The sequence below is a fragment of the Rattus norvegicus genome, chromosome 8 (assembly GCF_021556685.1).
Source record: "Rattus norvegicus strain SHRSP/BbbUtx chromosome 8, alternate assembly SHRSP_T2T, whole genome shotgun sequence".
NCBI classification, from domain to species: Eukaryota; Metazoa; Chordata; class Mammalia; order Rodentia; family Muridae; genus Rattus; species Rattus norvegicus.
The window spans coordinates 39,695,676-39,716,401 of NC_141541.1; the positions used below are offsets into that span (position 1 = coordinate 39,695,676).

At 48.5% G+C, this 20,726-nt stretch overlaps 1 protein-coding gene across 15 annotated transcripts in view; it reads right to left on the reverse strand.

The window, feature by feature from the left end:
• Positions 1 to 3,356: 3,356 nt before the first annotated feature.
• St3gal4 (ST3 beta-galactoside alpha-2,3-sialyltransferase 4) overlaps positions 3,357 to 20,726 on the reverse strand; it is a 49,302-nt gene continuing 31,932 nt past the window's right edge. For 8 of the 15 annotated variants that reach the window (NM_001393865.1, NM_001393866.1, XM_087562698.1 and 5 more), the window contains 10 exon segments: positions 3,357 to 4,273; positions 4,569 to 4,712; positions 9,021 to 9,164; positions 9,883 to 10,072; positions 10,177 to 10,272; positions 10,941 to 11,001; positions 11,315 to 11,412; positions 11,589 to 11,669; positions 12,099 to 12,171; positions 12,450 to 12,525. In NM_001393865.1, the coding sequence (NP_001380794.1) occupies positions 4,187 to 4,273; positions 4,569 to 4,712; positions 9,021 to 9,164; positions 9,883 to 10,072; positions 10,177 to 10,272; positions 10,941 to 11,001; positions 11,315 to 11,412; positions 11,589 to 11,669; positions 12,099 to 12,171; positions 12,450 to 12,465 (990 nt within the window). In that variant the 5' untranslated portion in view covers positions 12,466 to 12,525 and the 3' untranslated portion in view covers positions 3,357 to 4,186. 15 annotated transcript variants of the gene reach the window in all.

The following is a 20,726-nucleotide window of genomic DNA, read 5'->3' on the forward strand; positions in this document are numbered from 1 at the left end:
CAGAGCCAAGGTGATTTTGAACCACCAAACCATTTTCTGTAGCTACAATTAAGGTTACAAAACCATCAGAAGGCTTAGAGGAGCACACATCAACCATGAGGTTGTGCTTCTCAGCCGTTTAGGAAGCTACTGTAACATACCACATACCGCTAAAACGGTGACATCACTTTCCAAACGTTTCCAAGAATCCCTAGAGGTGTCAGACTGTAACTTGAAAACCACTGGTAGCAAGGGGTTTGCACTTGGTTCTCGAATTATGCAAAACCTACATCTCTGTCATTTGACTGCCACAGCCCACTAAGCTCGTGGGTTTGATTCAAGACAGACGGTCCTCCCCAAGTGGGTTAGTTTAGTACCAGGACAAGAATTTGGTCCCACAAATCTAACTCACCGGCTCTACACACTCAGCATTTTTCATTGTGCAAGGCTGCACCCCAATCCTGTCGTTTATAACTCACGTTACAGTCCACACAATGTCTTTACAATCATGTTCCCATTAGACCCTGAAGATTTCATTGTGAGACAGGCATGGGTAATCGGTATTTTCCAGATGGAGAAACAGAGGTTTCTTCGGCTAAATGACACAGCAGGGAGGGGCCTGTGTGTGTGTGTGTGTGTGTGTGTGTGTGTGTGTGTGTGTGTCTGTGTGTCTGTGTGTCTGTGTGTCTGTGTGCGCGCGCGCACGCTGTGCACACTACACTTAACTGTCTCGCAGACAGTATTGTTTCCAAGTTGAAACGTTTTGCAGACTAGACAGTCTCAGGAGGAAAGCAACTGAATATATACTTACATCCTCTGAAAGCGTAAATCAAAACCTCAAAGGGGAGGGAGGGCCTGAAAAGATGGCTCAGCGGTTAAGAGCATGTCGGGCCAGACAACCAGAATTTGGTTCCCAGGATCCACTAGGGGCAGCTCAAAACCACCTGTAACTTCAGCTCCAGGGGGATCCGACGCCTCTGCCCTCATGTGCACAGAACACACACAGAGACATGATTTTAAAATAAAACAAATTTGTAAAAAGGTCCTCCAATATCTGAAATTAAGCCAGCATTTACACGTGTTAGATGAAAGACTCATACTCTGTGTGGCCCAGGATGCTGGTCTCAAGCTGGGCGAGCCTCCCCTTTCTCGGGAGTTTACCCTGGGAAGGAGGAGGGCTTGCTTTGTAGAACCTAACACTGTTAGGAAGATGTCTTGAGCTCCCAGGCAGACATCTCTTCTCTCTGGCCTCACGGGGAGTAGCAGAGCTCTGAGCAGCCATTATCGCCCCACTCCCCACTCCAACCCCAACTCCCTATAGACCCCAGAGCCAAGTGTCAGGCAGACATAGTTGATTTAGGCGGAGGCCTGTTAAAATGTCTGAGCCCAGCAAACCAAGAAACTCTTGTCTAATGGCCTGGCCCAGCCACTGACAAGAGTAAGACAGACTCAGAGCAGTAATCTCCACCCCTCCCCCCCATCCCCTGCCTAGGGTGGATCCTGTGTGTGAGGCTAATTTAACACTGCTGAAGGGCACGGGGGATTAGGATGGGGTTTAGGGCAAACCAGATGGGCGGGTAGAAGAGAGGCCCATGAAATCCTCCTACACTAGAGTCTACACTAGAGTCTAGACTTAAGAGCAGGGGATCTGAATACGTGTTAGAGTTTGATTCCCGAGCCCCACACGTAGCAGCCGAAGACCCAGGAGTCTCCATTTTTCAGTCGCCCCAGGTAACTGAGACAAACGGGTGCACCTTCTGGCTCTAAGAAGACCAGGATTGGGGCTTGGAGCAGAGAGCGAATCGTCAGGTCCAACCTGGTGTAAACCTTCCGGTTTTGTCCCTCTCTCCTTTCTTCTTTGTCCTCCAGCGGCCGTTTCAGGGCATGGTTTAATCAGTACCAGGCAAGCTGGCAGGAGACCCATTCACATAAGTTGGGCTGAGAGCTTCTTTCTTGGAACCCTGAAGAACCCCATCCAACAACTCCACATGAAAGCTCCACTCCCAGCCTTGCAGGGCACTACCTCTGCTTGAACACAGTCTGAAGAGCTAGGCCCACTCTCCCACCCCTCAGCCCCCGCCCGGCCCCCACAGAACGGGCTGGGTGGGTGCCTGGATACGCACTTTGCTGTGCATGTGATGGTGTCTCGCTGTCAACCCAAGATTATGAACCTCCCTATCTTCGAGGACTTGTGGAGTTGGGAGGGGCCATGTGACCCCATGTGCATGGCTTCTGACTCAAGCTGAGGCATGTTCAGTATCAGCCAGTGGCCTCAGTCCAGGGCAGCTGGATCGCATGTGCAAGACAGTCTGTTTCAAAGGTCTTGGATAGAGAAGTGGACACTCCCTTTCGGGAAAGCTAAGTTTAAATGTCTAGAGGCACTCAACAAACCCTTACAAAGAAGCCTCTTTTGACAGCTTGTCCTGGTTAGCAAAGAAATGAAGGGCTTCAGACAGTACAGCCCTACCACCTATGGGAATCCCCTCAGACCACTCCCAACTCTACTTGAGCTGTTCCTTGGGAGTTTTCTGTTGGACAAAGCTGGCTGTTCTCTGTACTGTTCTGGCGGTGTCATCCTGTGGTGGTCCAGTGATGTGGCGTCACCCTCCGCAGTCCCTCCCCAGCCACCACCCTTCCCTACCTATCCCATCCCAGTCTGGCTGTCTTAGAACCTCAAGACTGCAGCTCTTTCTGAGAAAGCCAGGAACACAGCTGCGAGGTCCAGTCCCCTGGAGGCAGTTCCAATGCTCCCTCCTGGCTCCAGATGTAGAGGAACAGCTGTAGGGGTGGCAAGAAGCCCGGTTGGCAGTAGAGCAGAGCCTACAAGATGGAGAATAAGGCCAGAGAGCCAAGCAAATTGCAGGACTGTGAAGATTCAAGGGACCTGGGACAGAAAAGCCTCATTCCCCGGACCAGTGACTTGCCAAGTTCCTCCAGTGCTGTCCTGCAGCCCTGCCTATTGCGAGCCTGGCAGCTGCACTCACAGGACCTTCCATCAGCTCCGGTTTTTGAGTCCCACTTAATATAAGAAGGAAAGCAGCCACCCTGTCCTTAGAACTTGCAGTTCCCAGCCTAGGATCCCTGTAACTGGAGGAATGGGGAGGGAGAGGAAGGATGATGGGAGGGGGTGTTGCCACCTCTACCTGGCACCCTTCACCTCTCCTCCCTTCCTTGGTCCCTTGGGATGCAAGATGCCAGGCTGGGTGTCTGAGGACAGGGATGATCTGGGCTCTGACTGCTTGTATGCTCTGTCAGGATGGTAACGCTCGCCCTAGGACCCATCTCAAAAATTCCGCTGTAACCTCAGGTCTGGGTATGAACACACACCCCCAGCAATGTTCTCCCCAACCTGAAAGGACACAGAGCCCCACAAATGCTTCCGTTTTAGGAAAAAAAAATATTTTAATGGTCTTTTGCAACCTCTTTTCAAGGTGAGGCCCCTTCTAGGTAGAACCCCTTTGTCAACGCTCCCCCCATGCCCGCTGGGAAGTAGCAACCCCTCTCTGGAGGACACCCTCCCACTCTTGATGCCTCCGTCTTTCTGGGAGGCCAGCTCTAGAATTGGGCCTTAACAGGCCAATCGTATGTAAATTTTATTAAAAAGTGGGCAGAACACTGTATTGTGTTCCTCTTGTGAATGTCCTGGGACCAGCCCATTCATTTTCCTACCCCTTAATTAAATAGTATGTTAAATAATGTCTTGGTGCTGGGGTCAGGCGTCGTAGTACACGCCTTTAATCCCCAACCTGTGGGAGGCAGAGGCAGTTGGATCTCTGTGAGTTCAAGACCAGCCTGGTCTACATAGTGAGTTCCAGATTAGCCAGGGCTTCACAGTTAAGACCCTGTCTCAAGAACAAAACAAAACAAACAAAAACAAACAAACTAAACAAACAAACAGAAGAACCAACCAGCCACCACCAACATTCCAAAACAAAACAAAACAAAAATTCTTTGTGCTGGCAGAGAGGGGATGCCACAGTAACAGGCTCCCTGCTACCTTGCCCCGTAGCCTCAGTATGTCCACCCTGTCTGGATTTGAAATCCACCAAATTAGCCAGGGGTATAGCCTCTCCTGAGACCTGGCCAGTCCCAGAATACCCTCTCCATTGAGGGTGAGGTCAATTGGGTTGTACTGGCACCAGGCACCCCAAAGCTGTGGACAGGGCCAACTCAAATAGCAAAGTAGGGAACGCAGCTCTCATCCAAGTCAGAAGTATGTGAGGTTCTTGACAGCTCCCATCTCTAGCATCCGCTTGATGGCTACAGCCTCTTGGGAGACATTGTGGCCTGAGCCCTGTGGAGACAGCCAAGGAAAAATGAGGGACCCCCAGGTAGCTCTGTTTTCAGGAAACCCTCCCTCTTCACCTCCTGGGTCCCATGCTTCCTGGGAGTTTTCTTCCTTACGCAGGCTCTCAGAAAGGAAAGAGGGTGCCAGCTGCGGTGTCCGGATACCCAGGTACCACTTCTGACACTGAATGACTACATCCAGAACCGCTCTGGGCCCCTGTCCATCCCTGGCACCCAACATCCCTCTAGCTGTGTCATCCTAGCCAACCTGGCTCACTGGGCTCCCAAACAGGGTTTCTTACCGCCATAGACTTGAGTGTGATCTGTTCATAGTAGTGGATGGTCTGCTTCTTGTTGTAGGCATCTGGATAGCCGAAGCCGGCGATGTGCACCAAGTCGCAGAGGTGTAGGGCCAAGGTGATGGCTAGCAGACCCGTGGTTGGCTTCTGAGGGACAGAGTAGGAGGGAATTTTAAAGAGCCACGATCCCCTCGTCCTCCACCATCTGCCTCACGAACACTCAGGGTCAGTTCTCTGCCCAGTTCTCGTTTACCTCAGCTGTCCAACAGGGTAACAGCTAATCAACTGAGCACCTACCAGAATGGAGCTCAGGCTGATGAGAAGGTGAACTTATTACTCAAGAAAACTATGAACTCTCTGTGGTGCTGGAGATAGAACCTGGGCCTCATGCACTCTAGGCAACTGTTTCACCACTGGTCCGCACCCTTTGTCCTGATCATTAAGTTTTAAATGTAGAGATTTGACAATGTATTGATTAATTAACTAATTAAACGATGTTTAATTGCGTTTTAACGATGTATTATTTTCGTGTGCATGTGCCTGCTTGAGTTACGTATGCCATGTGCTTGCAGGAGCCTCTGAGGGCCAGAAGGCGGCTTGGAGCAGTCTGGAACTAGAATTACAGGTGCTGGTGGACCAAAGTGGGTGCAGAGAACTAAGCCCAGGTCCTCTGCAGAAGCAGCAAGTGCTGGAGTCCTGAGCTACCTCTCCAGCTGCTAAGTTTTAGGTTTAAATTGTTATGTACCCAGTGGTTCTCGTGTTTATCTTGTCAACTTTGTTAGATCGAGACGCACCTAGGAAACCACTATAGTACACTTCTGGGGAACTATCTGTGAAGAATAGAAGGGATTAACTGAAGAGGGAAGGCCCACCCTAAAGGTGGGTAGCACCATCCTATAGATAAGGGATCAGTAGGGATTCTGCCCTGCTTCTCACATCCCACCATGTTCCTCCCTGCTGACAGATTAAAACAACTTGAGACCATGAGCAAAATCCATTCTTCCATTTGTAAGTAGGGGACATCAGGGAAGAAAGTCTGGCTGACGCAACTGAGTAGTAGATAATCTAACTCCCACATCTGGGGAAGATCTGGGTCTCCAGGAGGATCCGGGATGACAATAGTGACTGTCACCATAATACTATCTGTCGCTCGAAACTATGTGTGTGCTGCGTACGGCTGCGCTGCACTGAGTATTTACATAGTATATTACAGCATCCCATTCAGTTCCCTCCAAACACATATGACAGATACTGTTAGTAACCTCATTTTATAAATGAGACAACTATATACGTTGCAAATATAAATAACTTGTTCAAAGAAGGGAAGCAGGCTCCTCCTCCTCGGATGTGGTGGTTCAACACCCACAGCTATGTGATCTACCATGGGGTGACACACCCCTTCTGTAAACCAGGCTCAACGATACCTTGCCTGTCCACCTTATGGGCTGCTTCTCATTCCTTCCACCCCAATTTATCCATGGCCATGGTCAACTTGCTATTCAAACTTCAGGAAGCTTGCCCTGCTTCACCCCAATAGTCAGCTTTATAGAACATCTCACCGGTCCACTCACACTGAGAGAGTCACTTCTTAGAGGCCATAAGGCCTCTTAAAGGCTGGTTTTTCTCCTAGCATCCCTTTCGATTGTCTCTTTCTCTGTCTGCACTGTTTCTTGCTAGGCCTCCTTTTTCACAGCTGCTGCCTTTTGTCCTTAAGAAACGATCTCAAGCAGCTCTAGCTGGCTTTGAACTTACTATTTAGCTGAGGCTGACACTGAAACCCTACCTCTGCCTCTCAAGTACTGGGGTTTCAGGCGTCTCCTACTGCACCTTCACCCCTGCCATGTCAACCACCCTGTGCTCTCGCACCCAGTCTGGAGTCCTGGAGAATCACATGGCCAACGACTCCTCACCAGCTCTGCTCCTTACAGTCCTCATCACACTCACTCCCTCCCCTTCCCCTCCCCTTCCCCTCCCCTCCCCCTCCCCCTCCTCTTCCCCTCCTCCCTCCTCCTGGCATTCTCTGTTTTTAATAAGTAGAGCACAACTCCTTAGTCATCCAAGCAGGAAACCAACGAAACCTAGAACTACTCGTAAACCTCCCAATCCTACCTTCAAGCATAGGACACGGAATTGTACAGGAACTCACGATGGTCAGTGTTTTACATCAACCTGACACAAGCTAGAGTCAACTTAGAGGAAGGAACATCAATTGAGAAACTGCCCCATAAGACGCTACTACAGGCAAGCTTGTAGGGGAGTTTCTTAACTACTGATTGAAGGAAGAGGGCCCAGCCCACTGTAGGTGGTGCCATTCCTGGGCTGCTGGTGCCGGGTTCTGTACAAAAGCAAGCTGAGCAAACCATAAGGACTGAGCCAGTAAGCAGCACTCCTCCAGCTCCTGCCTCCAGCTTCCTGCCCTGACTTCCTTCAGTAATAAACTGTGATATGGAAGTGTAAGCAAAATAAACCCACTTCTCCCCCAACTTGCTTTTGGTCATGGTGTTTCATCACAGCAGTAGTAACCCCGACTGGAACAGAACTTCCACTTCTCTTTTATAATTGCCTTCTCTCACAGATGCGGGGAAATATGCAAATAGGATGCTTAAATACTAGTTCATTATTTCACACGGTTTTTACGAGGGGAAACTACTGACCTAATTACCTGACCATCTAAATCTGGACGCTGAGCTCAGAGATGAAGTCAATCAGATTTGAGCTGTCAGTGGCTTGGAGCTGGAGGGAGCTATAGGGCACGGAATGCAAGCAGCCTGCGAGAGCTGAGGGCACCCCTTCACTCAGTCCACAGTCTGCAGGAAGAGCGGAACCCTAGTCCTACAACCACAGAAACCCAAACATGTCCGTACTTATACTCAACCACTGACACTATAGAAACCTACAGGGCCATGAGCCAAAGCTAAGATGTATCTGAGGCCACTACGCTGACTGTAATTGGGCAGCAATGGAAAACTCGCACAACGTCAAGGCCAGATACTGACCTTTCTTTTTCCTTCCCACTGCCAGGAGCTGGATTCAGAGCCTCACCTTCTCCTACTTCCCTCTATCACACCCTTATGCATGCATGATGGTGCACCCCTGTAACCCCAGCAATCAAGAGACAGAGACAAGACCCCACAGTTCCAGCCTGGTCTACACAGTGAGACCCTGTCTTAAAAGAAATCCCCCTTGCTGCCTGCCCTCAACGCCATCTGAACTGGAACAACTTGGTATTGGCAGGTCAACATGTCCACACCAAATGGACTGCTTCCTCCCACTTCACGCTTCATACACACCATGATCCCCACAGGGACTGACGACAGTAACACTTCAGGTGCAGAGTTTCCCCAGGTGACTCGTCAGAAGTGTGTCCCCCTCTGCGCTTCTCCCACACTTTAACCACTCTAGTGTGAGATACTGTCACCCCACGGTGGGACTGGCAGCTTATTCTGCTGCAGGGCATGGGAGCTCAGGCTCACCACTGGGCAAGCATCAGAGCATGATGTTGAATGATGTGGTCAAGAATAAACATGCTGATGTAAGGTCTGGCTAGTATTGGCTGGATATAGTGCTCATTCTTGTAAACCCAGAACTTGGGAGGATCACCATGAGTTCGAGACCAGCCTGTCTCAAGAAAACTAACAAACAGCAAAGGGGGCAAATACCGGAAGGAGCAGCTGTTGGGTTCCAACCTCTATGATTGACATTTTATATCATTGTCTTCTTAAGTCCTACCATTGCCTTAAGAGGTCAGTTATTACCCCCACCATTCAGATAAGCAACTGAAATTTCCTAAGCCATAGACCTGCCTGATAACCGTACAAAGTGGCATAGCCAAGAGTCCTGCCAATGCCTGCTGGTGACCTCCTTCTGCAGTCTCATATGCCCCCACGAGCACATATGCCCCTAAGACACATGGAGATAGCATTTGCAAAGCTATAATGTGTGGTAAACCCTACCAGCTGAAGACTAGCAGGACACAGGGTGCTAAAATCAAAGCTGTTAACTCACAAGACCATTATGGCTCCTGAAACTGGTTCACCATGCTAAAGACATGCAAGACAGGCTGTCGAAGCTTAGTCTCTGCTCACTCCACCAGATCAGTCTGTCCCAATACCGCAGGCTAAAAGTCTAACAGTAACTGCATTGACTCGAGCTGTTCCCACAGGTGAGGGCCAGTGAGTGTGCCGGCAGCTCCCAATTTACAGATCCTGACCAGAACCTGCCAAAAGCATCTTAAGGTCCAGTGCCTAAGTCCAAGCTAGACCTTTCACCCACTCCACCTTTTTGGATGACCACACTGTCCATCAAGGCAGTGTGCTACAGAACCTCTCTTTAAAGGTCAAGTGCAAGCTGCACCCACTATCACTCTCCCCTCCCATGAGCTCCTCCTCCCTCGATTTCCACCAGCGACCCCGCCCTCCCCCTGGCTTGGTCTTGTTGTCACCAGACTGTCAGCACCTGCTTGATCTTTCGAGGCTGTTGTATGGGCAGGCTCAGGAGCTTGTCCGCGGCAATCTCCATAAAGAAGGGGTTTAGAATCCGGATCTGTTTGGGGTTGACATCCCAGATGAGGGGAGGCTGCTTCCAGAAACCTTTTCGCACCTGTGAGAGTGGGTTTAGAAGGGAGACACAAAAGGAGATGGAGATCTGTATCTCAACTCTACTCCGATCGGTGGTCTTCAGATAGAGGACGGATCCCAGTCAAGTGAGGGAAGACTTGTCCCAGACCCAAGAGACCAAAGGAGAGGGTGGGGTGGGGGGGTTAGCAGGAAGGAAAGGTGACAGGTAAAACATGAAGGGGTCGGGTCTGACCACTACCTCCCTCAGAAAGATGCTAGCAAGAAGGGACTTGAGCCTTAGACCGTCTCCACACTGGGCAAAGAAAAAAAAAACCCTGCCAGATCAGGCATTAGTTCAGCCTTTGACCAGACGATCCAGCGAAAAGAGTAGCCTCTTTGTGGGACCATGAGGAAAAGCACAAAAATACTGCCTGTTCCAAGGTAACAGTGGGGCAGCTTCGCTGTTCCCAGGTTTCTTATACATTCTGACAGTGTTCCTATTCCAGGCAACCCTCCAGCCCAGAGGGCCTCTGGCTGCCACCCCAGCTCCTGCAGGCTCTTGAGCTGGGCATTTTATGAGCAGCCCTACAAAACAATGCCCTTGGTGGGGAGCCTAAGGCTCTAGCTGTGGAAAGCCTGGTCTCCCATGTCCCTTTCACCAACCCCTTAGGAGCAACACAAGGCAGTCTAAGGGACATAAAGCCCTGACTAGGATAGCGTCCCCATCACCAAATCTCTTTGTCCCACCTGACCCAATTTACCCGCTTCTTATCGCTCAAGATGGTCTCAATCCAGTGGAAGTCCATCGCCTTGAAAGCTACCAGGACCAAGAGCGTGTCTGGGTTGTTTTCTATCTTAGGGTCGAAGTGGGCCGACTCAGGATAGAAGAGACGTATGGTGGTCTTGGAGCCCACGTCTCCCTCATAACCGGCTACAGGAGCATTGTTTAATCTGGGTCAGGAAAAGAATACTCATTACTAGAGATAGCAGGCTTTTTGGCAGACCCGTGTGGGACATCCAGGACCAAAACAGAAGCGGGAGGGATGACCACACACCTGATGACCACATCGTACTTGTTGATAACACCTCCCAGTGAGCTGTTCTTTAACCGGTGCCCATTCCCCACCACAACACACCGACGACACTCGAGGCTGCCAAGGGAAGAGGAGTGTTCAAGCCCGGAAGTAGCCCCTGTTCTGTTGAACTCTCACCGATTCTGATCTGCCTGAGGGGAGCCATCTCAGATTACTCCTAGGTTCTCCTCAGTTCCTGATCTGCGTGGATAAGGCACGCTAAATGGCCCCACTAACGGTTCTACTAGCCTTCAAGTCCTGTACCTCAAGAGTGAAATACAAGCAAGTCAAGCATAGCAAAGAGATAATGAGAGGGCTGCCACAAGAACTGTGCATGGTTCCATGCAAGCTCAGCACTGAAGAAGTGCCAAATCCAGCCTGGGCTACAGGAAGAAATCCTGTCTCAAGAGGCACAACACAAACAAACAAACAAATGAACGAACAGGAAGAAGAGGGAGGAGAAACCCCAGGATACAGCTCCCTTGCCTGTTGCCCAGGTCTGTCTGTTGCCATGGCAATACCTTCAGCAGAAGCTGCGTACTCTGGCATCTAGATGCTCAGGCTAAGTTGTGGTGATTTTAGAGTACCTATAGCTCCCGGAGATGGGAGGGCTGGGGCAGGTCAAACTGGCCACCGTGAACCAATGACTGAAGGCTGGCTGAACAAGGCACTCGACCAAGATGATTTCAGACCGGAGCAGGGAGTGGGAAAGGTGCCAGACGACAGCAAGAAGAGGACCTCCTTACCTCTGTATGCTCTCGGGTATAGAGTAGCTGGTGATGGCCAACACCCGGAGAAGAAGATCTTCTACAAAAAGAACGGACAGAAGGAACGGAGTCAGTGAATACGATGGGCATCGGTGTTCAAAAGCTGCTCCCATCCTGCTCCTGAGATTTTCTCTTTGACACAGATAGGTACCCAGGCCTGGGCCAAAGAACTCAGGCGTGATGCTGGTGGACAGCAACATCCAAGAATGTGGCCCACAAGGTCAGGGCATGAACTTCACACTTGCTTGGGTAGAACAACCCATTAAGCATGCATTTACCAAGTCCTTTAGTCCTATACAGCAGCAGTTCAGAGGCCCTACGCTGCTTTTCCATTGAACTGAGAAATAACTTACCACTTCCTTTAGTCCCAAAGGGCAACTCATAGGCGGATGGTGTCTTTACCCAGAAATAATCCTTAAGCTGCAGAAAGATGGGCTGTTCCCTAGAATGGCTACACAGGGTAGAGGTGAGAAAGAGATTAATCTGACTGAACAGGGTCAGGCTTCTGACTATATTACCTGGTCTTTGTCCTTCTTTCACCTTTGTCTACCCTCCAGCCCATTAGTGATGAGGCAATACCCCTCAGTCCTGAGCACCCCGTGCCCTGTCCCATCATCAGGTACTTACTTGCCGAAAATTTTAGAGGCCTGCCTCTCTGCCTCACCCTGGAAGCATGGCTCTTTCTTCTCGGAGACGGGAAAATAAAAGCTGGAGAGAGAAAGAAGAATCAGAAGGCCCAATCAGACTCAGGTCCTGATGCGAGCATTCCAGGCAGGATCCACCTCCCAGGTGATGATACAGAGGTCCCACAGTTCTGGGAAAGGACTTAGAGACTTAGTACCTCCTCGACCCAAGTTCCACTTTGAACACAAATCATTGAGGGTCCAGATCTTTCTGTCCCAACATTTCCTCTCTGGGAGATCATAGAAGCCACCTGGATCCCCACCCTACCCATCCTCCATCGCCCAAACCCTAATGGAGAGACTCTCTGAGCTAGCAGCTAGCTAAAAAGGAGATGCCAGGCCAAGGGTCTCAAAAGCTTCCTGCCTGGCTAGGTAGGTCCCTGCTTTTCTATCAGTCCACCTCTGTCAAGAAGCAACAGAAGAACACAGAAAGCATACTCACAACTCAATGTACCTGTCTTCTCGGGAGATGGAATACCACACCATGACAACAACAAGGACCAGAGCCAAGGCCAGGAGCTTCCAGTCTGCAAAAAACACGCACAAAGGAGCTGACGGCAAAGACAAGCAGGGACAGTCCCAGGCTGCCTTCTCTTCTGCCAATCCTGGGCCCCTCCACCCCCAGCACACCAGACCCAGTCCCTAGCCCTGTCCTGTACCTAGCTAGGGGCTAGAACCCAAGTATTTCTGCTGTCCTTGGCTCCAAGTGTGACCCTCTACCACCCCTGTGGAGGTCTCAGGTTGCTGCTGAGGATGACTGATGGATCCTCCTCCAGCATGGGGGGCTCCCCTGGACAACACTCACGAGATTTGCTGGTCATGTTTCTCAGCAGATAGAAGGGTTCCTGGGGAGAAGTGTCATCCCGGCTGCCTCGGGCCACCTAGGAGGCAGGAGTCCCAGGTGTCAGTCTAGGCTCTGCCTGCACACCTAGCTAGATACACCCTCTGCCTGCCCTTTTCCTCCTCCAGGAAGCACAAAGCTACTCCGTGAGGCAGCCAGCCCCAGGTGATCTTCCTCCTAAGTTCTCAGAGGGCAGAATGAGGGAATCTAGGTGGAGCCCTGCTACAGGAAGGGGAACTGAGGTTCCAATCCTCTTTCACTTCCCACGCCTGACTTACTGACACCGGTCTCTAATGTAATTTTCCGGCACTCAGACGCAGAAAGAATCAGTCTAGGGGCAAGTGGGTGTGTCCCACCATTTCTGACACAAAAGTTAACAAAGCCAGAGCTTGATTCGTACTATGAAGACCCTCAAGAAGCCTGCTTTCCAGTCCTTCCAGACACCAACGGTCCTCAGATCTGTTTCTAAGATGTATGGTCAAATCAGGAAGGAAGGCTGCTGCAATAAGGCATGGGGCCAGGGAGCCTTGATGCTATGGCTTGGCAAGGAGTCAAGGGATACTTTGCACAACAGTGAGCAGAGGACACAAGGTAACTTGGAGAGGTCAGGAAGCAATAAATTGCTCTATGGACCTACTCTTCTAGGACCCTGCTGCTAGGAGATCTATGTGGCTTCACAGCATAGGAGATATACAGATGCCAAGTGCTAGCTTCTTGTCCCCTCCATCCTGTTCTGTTTCTCAAATGATCAGGAACAGGAAAGAAAAAAAAAATCACAGAGCCAGGCACTGAGTACACACATTCCACAGACATAGGCCTTCATCAGTTTAGGTGGGTCCTGAACCTGCACTGCCACATACAGTGCAGGTCACTCACAATAGACCATAAAAGGAGGCACTAGTTTGTGTTCTCCTAAGGACGAATGGGCATCTTAGTTTATTTCTTGGAGGCAGGACCAACATCTGGAGGAAGTGTTGTCTATCACAATCTTAAATCTATGATTTTGAATGCAGACCTACTATGGAGTCAAGCCTGTGCAAGTGAGGGCATTTCCCAGATGCCACTATGAGTTCAAGAACTGTGACCAAGAGCAAAACAAAACAAATTTAAAAAGCACACACTCCAAAACAACAACAAAAACAACTCTGTGTAAGGGAATCAGGGAAGTCCCAAACAGTTCCTCGTTCCTCAGTAGGGTTACCAACAGCCACCCACAAATCCCTGGAGAGGACTGAGAACTGAGTAGCCCTCCCCATAAAAAAAAAGAAAAAAGGCTAGTTTTTGTTTTATCTCTCCCCTTCTTTCCTTCTGTGTGTGTGCATGCTTTCGTGTGTGTGTGTGTGTGTGTGTGTGTGTGTGTGTGTGTGTGCACGTGCTTGTGTGTATGTGTTTGTCAGAAAGAGACAGAGATTGATTCTACAGTCCAGGCTAACCTACAACTCCCTATGTAGCTCAAACTTGAGTTCCTCCTCCTTCTGCATGCTGAGAAAATTGGCAGCTGCCACCACACTCATTCAGCCAAAAGTGAGATTTGTAATCCTAAATTTCCAGTTAGAATCACCCTTAATAATGCTTGACTGCTCTCCCAAAAGTGAACATACCTTCGCTTGCTACCCACTGCAACCACCAATCACTCCCCATCACATGGGCCCCTTCTCCTGCATGGTTGTCTCCCATGGGCTACGCCGTGAGACCGTGTCTTTAAAATTCATTAGTTACTTATTTAATTAAAAGCACTGAGTGCTCTTCCGGTCCCAGGCACTGCGGGAGCCCCGGCTTACAGTGCAGACATGGCCAAGTCCAAGAACAACATCACACACAACCAGTCCCTCAAATGGCACAGAAATGGCATCAAGAAACCCCGGTCACAAAGATATGAATCTCTTAAGGGGGTCGACCCCAAGTTCCTGGGGAGAACATGCGCTTTGCCAAGAAGCACAACAAGAAAGGCCTGAAGAAGATGCAGGCCAACAATGCCAAGGCAGTGAGTACACGAGCAGAGGCCATCAAGGCCCTCATGAAGCCTCAGGCTGTCAAGCCCAAGATGCCAAAAGGGCTCCAGCCGCAAACCCAGCCGACTGGCTTTCAGTGCTCACCCTGAGCTTGGGAAGTGGATTTGAAGCTACATGGCCAAGGATCATATGCTCTGCCAACCAAAGCCCAAGGTTCAAACCAAGGCAGAGGCCAAAGCTCCAGCTAAGGCCTAGGCTTCAGCTCCAGCCCAGGCTCCCAAGGGTGCCCAGGCCCCTGTGAAGGCCCCATAGAAAGGGCTCCTGCCAGTGTGAAGACAGACGGACGGCTGTGACACACCTACCTACACACTATTTGCAGATGACCAGTGTCCTATGCTGTTTTTACAAATAAACTTGAGACAAGAAAAATAAAAGCACTGAGTATATGCATCTTCTTTGAGAAACTCACATCAATGCTCTGGGTTATGCCTTTCTTTCTAAGCACTTCTCTCTTAGTCTTCATGCTCAAAATATATTAAAATGTCTTTAATAAACCCCAACTCTGCTCCCCTCCAAAACATAAATGCTTTAAAATGAGTGGCATGTTAGGTGACCGTGGAATGTCATATGCCCTTCTCTCACTCTCATTTTCTTCAGCAGTCCATACAGGAAGCAGGTCAACAGATAGATCACTGCTGCTCAAATGCACTAGTCAGTTCAGAAACATGGGCACTCCAGGGAGTCTTTATTAGCAAAGCGGAATCCTAGGCCTCCTGCATATCTACAAAATCAGAATGTAGATTTAAACTTGATCCTACAAGTAAGCTTGAGAAGTAGCGTTCATGGAAGAGGTTCTGAATGACAGCTGAACAGGGGAATGGCCTGTTGTAGAGGCAACAATATGTCTCGGCAGGTAAGAGTGCTTGTGGCCACGCTTGATAACCTGTTCCCTCAAGTTGTCCCCTGAGCTCCATATACAAACAAGTACACACACACACACACACACACACACCAATATCTAAAATAAATAAATGTAAAAATAAAACCACTTAAAACTCTTACTGGTTTGTTCTGGTCCACAGGAGGAAATCCCCGGCTCATTACTTTAGCCCAGCCCCAGAATTTGTGTATACATGGAGTGTGATTCTAATGTACGTCAATAGTGGGAAACCATCTGATTAGATAGCTAGCCTTCAAAGCTGCCTACTTAACCTTGGAAGAGCACATTTTGATTCCAGTGGGTATCGGTTAGGCCTGCCTGAGAATCTATGATCTTATCAGCTCCCTTGGGCCGTGCTAGGACCACACTTGGAGTTATAAAACTCTGTGCCAGAATTGTTCATTAATGGGCTCCTCTCCTGCCCTCCTTCCTCTAGATCTTTCCTAAGCAGGGGGTGAGGAGGAGGGAGAAGGCTCTCCATTTAAGTTGGCCATACAATACACCGACCTGAGGACTTTAAAGTATCCAGATGTCTAGGTCTAGTTAGAGAAGTCAAGCATCAGCAGTGAAAAGGGAAACACACACACACACACACACACACACACACACCACACGCGCGCGTGCAAACACACACACACCAAAACCCACCTCCTCTATGATTCTAGCATGAAGTCAAAATGGAAAATACTACATAGAACAGGTTACAGAGTGAATGACCAACAACTACGCAGTCACAGTCTGGTCCTGACATTTAGGAAAGAGACCTTGGTAGTCATGGCTAAGCATCCTGGAATGAACCCAAGCAACGAGATAGCTATTCCTCCTTTGGCTTCTTTCCCAATGCAGGTCTACATTGGCACATTTTTTTTCCGGATCAGAACCAGGACAGTTCTAAGTAGCCTGGCTAGTCTTAAGGTTTGCTTCAAGGTGTCCAGTCACAAACTTAACCATGCTACTTCCTCTCCTTGTTGGGCTAGCCCAGGGGATTGCTTTCTGTCTCTGAGTATTCCAGGGGCACAGGGCTTCTTGGACTGGTTGCTACAAGGACAATCTGTTGAGGGGAAGCCTGCAGTTGATCTATCCAGGTCCAAGGCTCAGCAGCCTCCCCTCGGAGCCAGTTGCCAAGAAGAACCACTCACTCATAAGTCAGCTATGATGCAAAGCTAGCCCACGGCAAGATAGCTGTCTTTGCCCTTGGTATTCTGCCATGAACAAGGTGTCCCTGGCTTAAAATGAGCTGATGAACCTAGCCAGGGGACATGGGAAGAAGAAACTGGGCCCTGTAGGAACTGGTACCCAGCCAGTGCCTGCTATCCGAAAGGAGTTCAAGTCGATAAATATCCCCCAAGGACTGAGCAGGGGACAGGCAGCCCAAGGTTTGCTGAATGGCTCTATGCCCTTTAGTCTTTGATTTTCTGTCCCTCTGGATTTTTTTGTTTGGATTGAACTCAAGCCGTTGGCATGCCAGGCAAGTGCTCTACTATGGAACCATAACCCTGCTGGTTCTCAGTTCTGTGGGGAAAAAAGTAGAGCAACCCGCTGTTCTAACACCTTCAGGCTCACCCATCACTTTTCTCTCCAAATCCTACCACCTACACGGAAAATCCCTATCCTTTTCCCAGCACCTGGTGCATCCAAAGCCACCTCTTTGCTCTTCCTAGTTCTGTCTCCGATCAATAAACACACTTCCCTGAAAGTAACTGTCTGGGGCTGCATCATCCTTCTCTCAGGCTTTCCTCAGAGCTAATCCTCTGCATCCCACTCCCATACCATCGCCCATCTCCACCCCTCCCTGAGAAATGAAACAGCAAGCCTCGTTCTGGCTTAGAACACTGAATCCCAGAAACCGCCTATCTCAAAAGTCACTCTTAGGACCACTGATGTTGGCATTGCATAGTCAGGAACCTACAAATTCAGGCCTCATGTCTTGCAGATATATCAGATTCATCGTTACTGTCAACCTGTTAGGCTCTGGAATCACCTACGGAATGTCTGAGTGATCTTTCAGATCAGGTTTAATTGGGGTGGGAAGATGGACCACTCCAGAGGCATTACAGTTCCTCTGTCTGGCTGTGGCCAAGACTGACTAGAAGGGAGTAAGTGAGCTGGTCACCAGCAGAGGGCTCTTTGCTTCCCCGACTTGAATGCGGTGTGACCAGCCACCTCTCAGCCTGGCTGCCATGCTTTCCCACCATGATGGACTGTACCCTCAAACCATGAGCCAAAACAAACCCTTCCTTCCTTAAATTACTTGCAAGGTATTTTGACATGTCAACTAGAAAAGAAACTAAGATACATTGGGTAGCAGTTCCCCAAGCACTAACAGAGCCCCGTTCCTTCCCACAGCATGCACTTACACATCCCCCTACTATGCCCAGGTTTTTCTGCACTAGGATACCTCGCATGGTTGAAATGTGAGCCCTAATGTTCATGCATTGATCCTGAACATGTTGGTATTGGGAGATATGACCTATAAGAGATGTATAGGGCTCAGTAGTAGAAAACCTGCCTGGTGTTCATTTCTCAGTACTTTGGGCAGAGAGCTCTACCCTCATGAGTAGATTAGTGGTTTTACCACGGGAATGGATTCTGTACGATGAAAATGGAGCCATTATAAAATGACAAATTCATCCTCTCGCCCTTTCCCCTACTTCGACTCTCTGCCCTTCCTTCTGCCTCCACCTGTCCGAAGATGAAACAGATAGAAGGTCTTATCGTGGATTGCACATCCTCCAGAACCATGATCTAAATGTACTTCTGTTCATTATACAGTATCCAGGCTACAGAACTTGGTTAAAGCAGCACAAAGCAGACTAAGAGTGATCTAGTCTTGATACATGGGACGAGGATGTAACAAATAACCTTTAGAACCGGCTAGAGAGGAGAAGCTGGAAGAATCTGCATATGCAGGCTAGGAAAAGTTAAGAGGAACAGAGATTCAGGTTAGGGCTTACGTTAGAATTGTAGGGAAAGTCTGGACTTGCTTGCTGTTAGAAACTAGAGTAAAGACCAGCCTAGCAATAACATGGCCAACAACATGGCTGAATTGTCTGTGTCCTAAAACTTCACAGACGACAGTAGGAAGAAAGGATATTTGGTGGAAGAAGCTTAGTCACAAAGCACTCAGGATGCTGTGTGGCTTAACTGTCTACACTAGACTGTGAGTAGAAAGACGTGATTGTTAAGTGGAATCTATAAACTAAATAAAACAGAACTTAGGGATCTGAAGGATTCTCAGCCTGAACTCTGTAGAAAATTAAAAGCATTTTCATGAAAGAAAAATGCAGGTGTGGCTAAGTAATCATTTGATAAGATTAGTATAGACAGAGTGAGGTCTGAGTCTATTCACACAGGACAATGGGAGAATGACCCCAAAGGCCCCTTGGATACTTCTACTGACGTCCCTCCCACTTCACACCCAGAATGTGTCAAGCTTAAGAGAGAAAAATAATCAGAAGAGCAGCCAAATCTTGGCGCTTGCTGCCAAGGGTTACGATAAGCCTTCACTCCCCACATTCTTCACAGCTTCCTGCTACCCCAACCACTCCTCTCTGGAGTAGCTTGACCTATCCTTCTAAAACCACCACAAGACAAGCTGTGGCAGTGGTCACTTAGTGCCAGCTCTGTAGATTCAGGATGTGAGAGCAGTGGGGCATGACTTCCTCTGCCTAGATTTCAAAGGCTATGATGGCAGCCTGGGGCCAGGGCACAGGCAGAGCCAGCACAGAAGACTTTCAAGATATCAAGGCCCAGCAGAACTGTTGAGTCAGAACACAATAGAGTCGAGGCCTAGTGGAATCATGGGGTGGGGTGAAACCATCCACAGGGTGAGGCAGAGCCTTCTGTGAGCTCTCAGGCAACCAGAATATATCAGTCTGAGAGCTAATATCAGCCTGGGAGCTGAGGGTAAAACTTCAGTGTTACTGGGATAGTGTCTAGGTCCTGAAGTCCAATGCTTCTACTCATTGTCTAGAAACAGAACAAGGAGTTAAGGAAGACCATTCTGGAGGGTAACATTCAATTGCTTTCCTTCTAGCGTTTTTGACATACACAGACCAGTTACAGTACACTCTCTTTCTACCTATTTCTTCTATTGTCTATCCCACTATTCTAATTTACAAGTAGCTAGTGACTAAATAATTCAAAGGCAAAACAAAACAAAACAAAAAAAAAACCCAATTGCTATAATAATGAAGAAATTGTTGCAGCATATTTGATTACACTGTGAACCCCAAGACTGTATACTGGAAAAACTTGTCTCTAGTTGTGATATGGCTCAGGCCTAGCACATACCTTTAATTCAAGAGCTTTCTGTTTATTGTAAACAAGATTAAATAAAGTCAAGCATAGGTCAGGAGGCAGAACAAGCAACCAGCTAACAGGGAGAGTGAGAGGAAGTCAGGAGGAGGGATACAGGAATGAACAGGAATTATAGAAGGAGAATTGGATCTTTCCTTTTTGGGATGCTGGCCAAGGAGAAAGGTCAGTTGGGTGCTTTCCCAGCTTCTCTGACCTAGTAGGCTTTCACCCCAATATCTGAATCCTGGGTCTTCATTTGTTGAAGTCTAACAACTGGGATTTTATTTTCAAAACAAAACAACATTTGGTATTCCAACTTATGGCATGACCCCACAGACAGAGAAATCACTCCAGGTGAGGGCAAACTGAGAAGACATCAGATTTGGTAAGTCACCTGAGAAGTCCTCAAGAAGAGAGTTAAAGATGGGAAATACCATAATACGAGACACTAGGACTCTGTATAGTGCTACTTTAGATGGCTTGAAAGTAAAAGGCTAAACGACTTGACTGAAGTTTGCTCAACACCAGTTATGATTATTATCATCTTGGTATTTCATATTTTATTTTTAATATCCATAGTGGCTATCTGTAACTGCTCAAAGGAAAAAGCTTTAGAGATACAAGAAAAATAAAATGATAAAAAGTAGATTAATATGATAAGCTTTAGAGAGACTCATAAATGAAAATAAGAAAAATATTCAGACACAGACAGAGGAATTTAGACAAGAATGATGCATGATGAAACCGAAGAGGGGCTGTCCAAGGTTGTTAGAAAACCAACCTTAGTTTATCCGATTACTATTCAAAACCTATCAGATGATAGGTGCCCCCAATGTTATGAAGAGATTACATGGAATCCTATAGACATATTAGATTTGAGGAGATTTAAGGAAGCAATCGTTTCATCTGGTGTGCATTCATCCTATATGAAGCAGATATTAAATTTATGGTCAACTTAGAACAGAATTATCCCCCAAGATTGGAAAAATTTGGCAAGAGCAATATTTGAACCTGGTCCTCGGTTACAATGGCAAACATGATGGAAAGAGG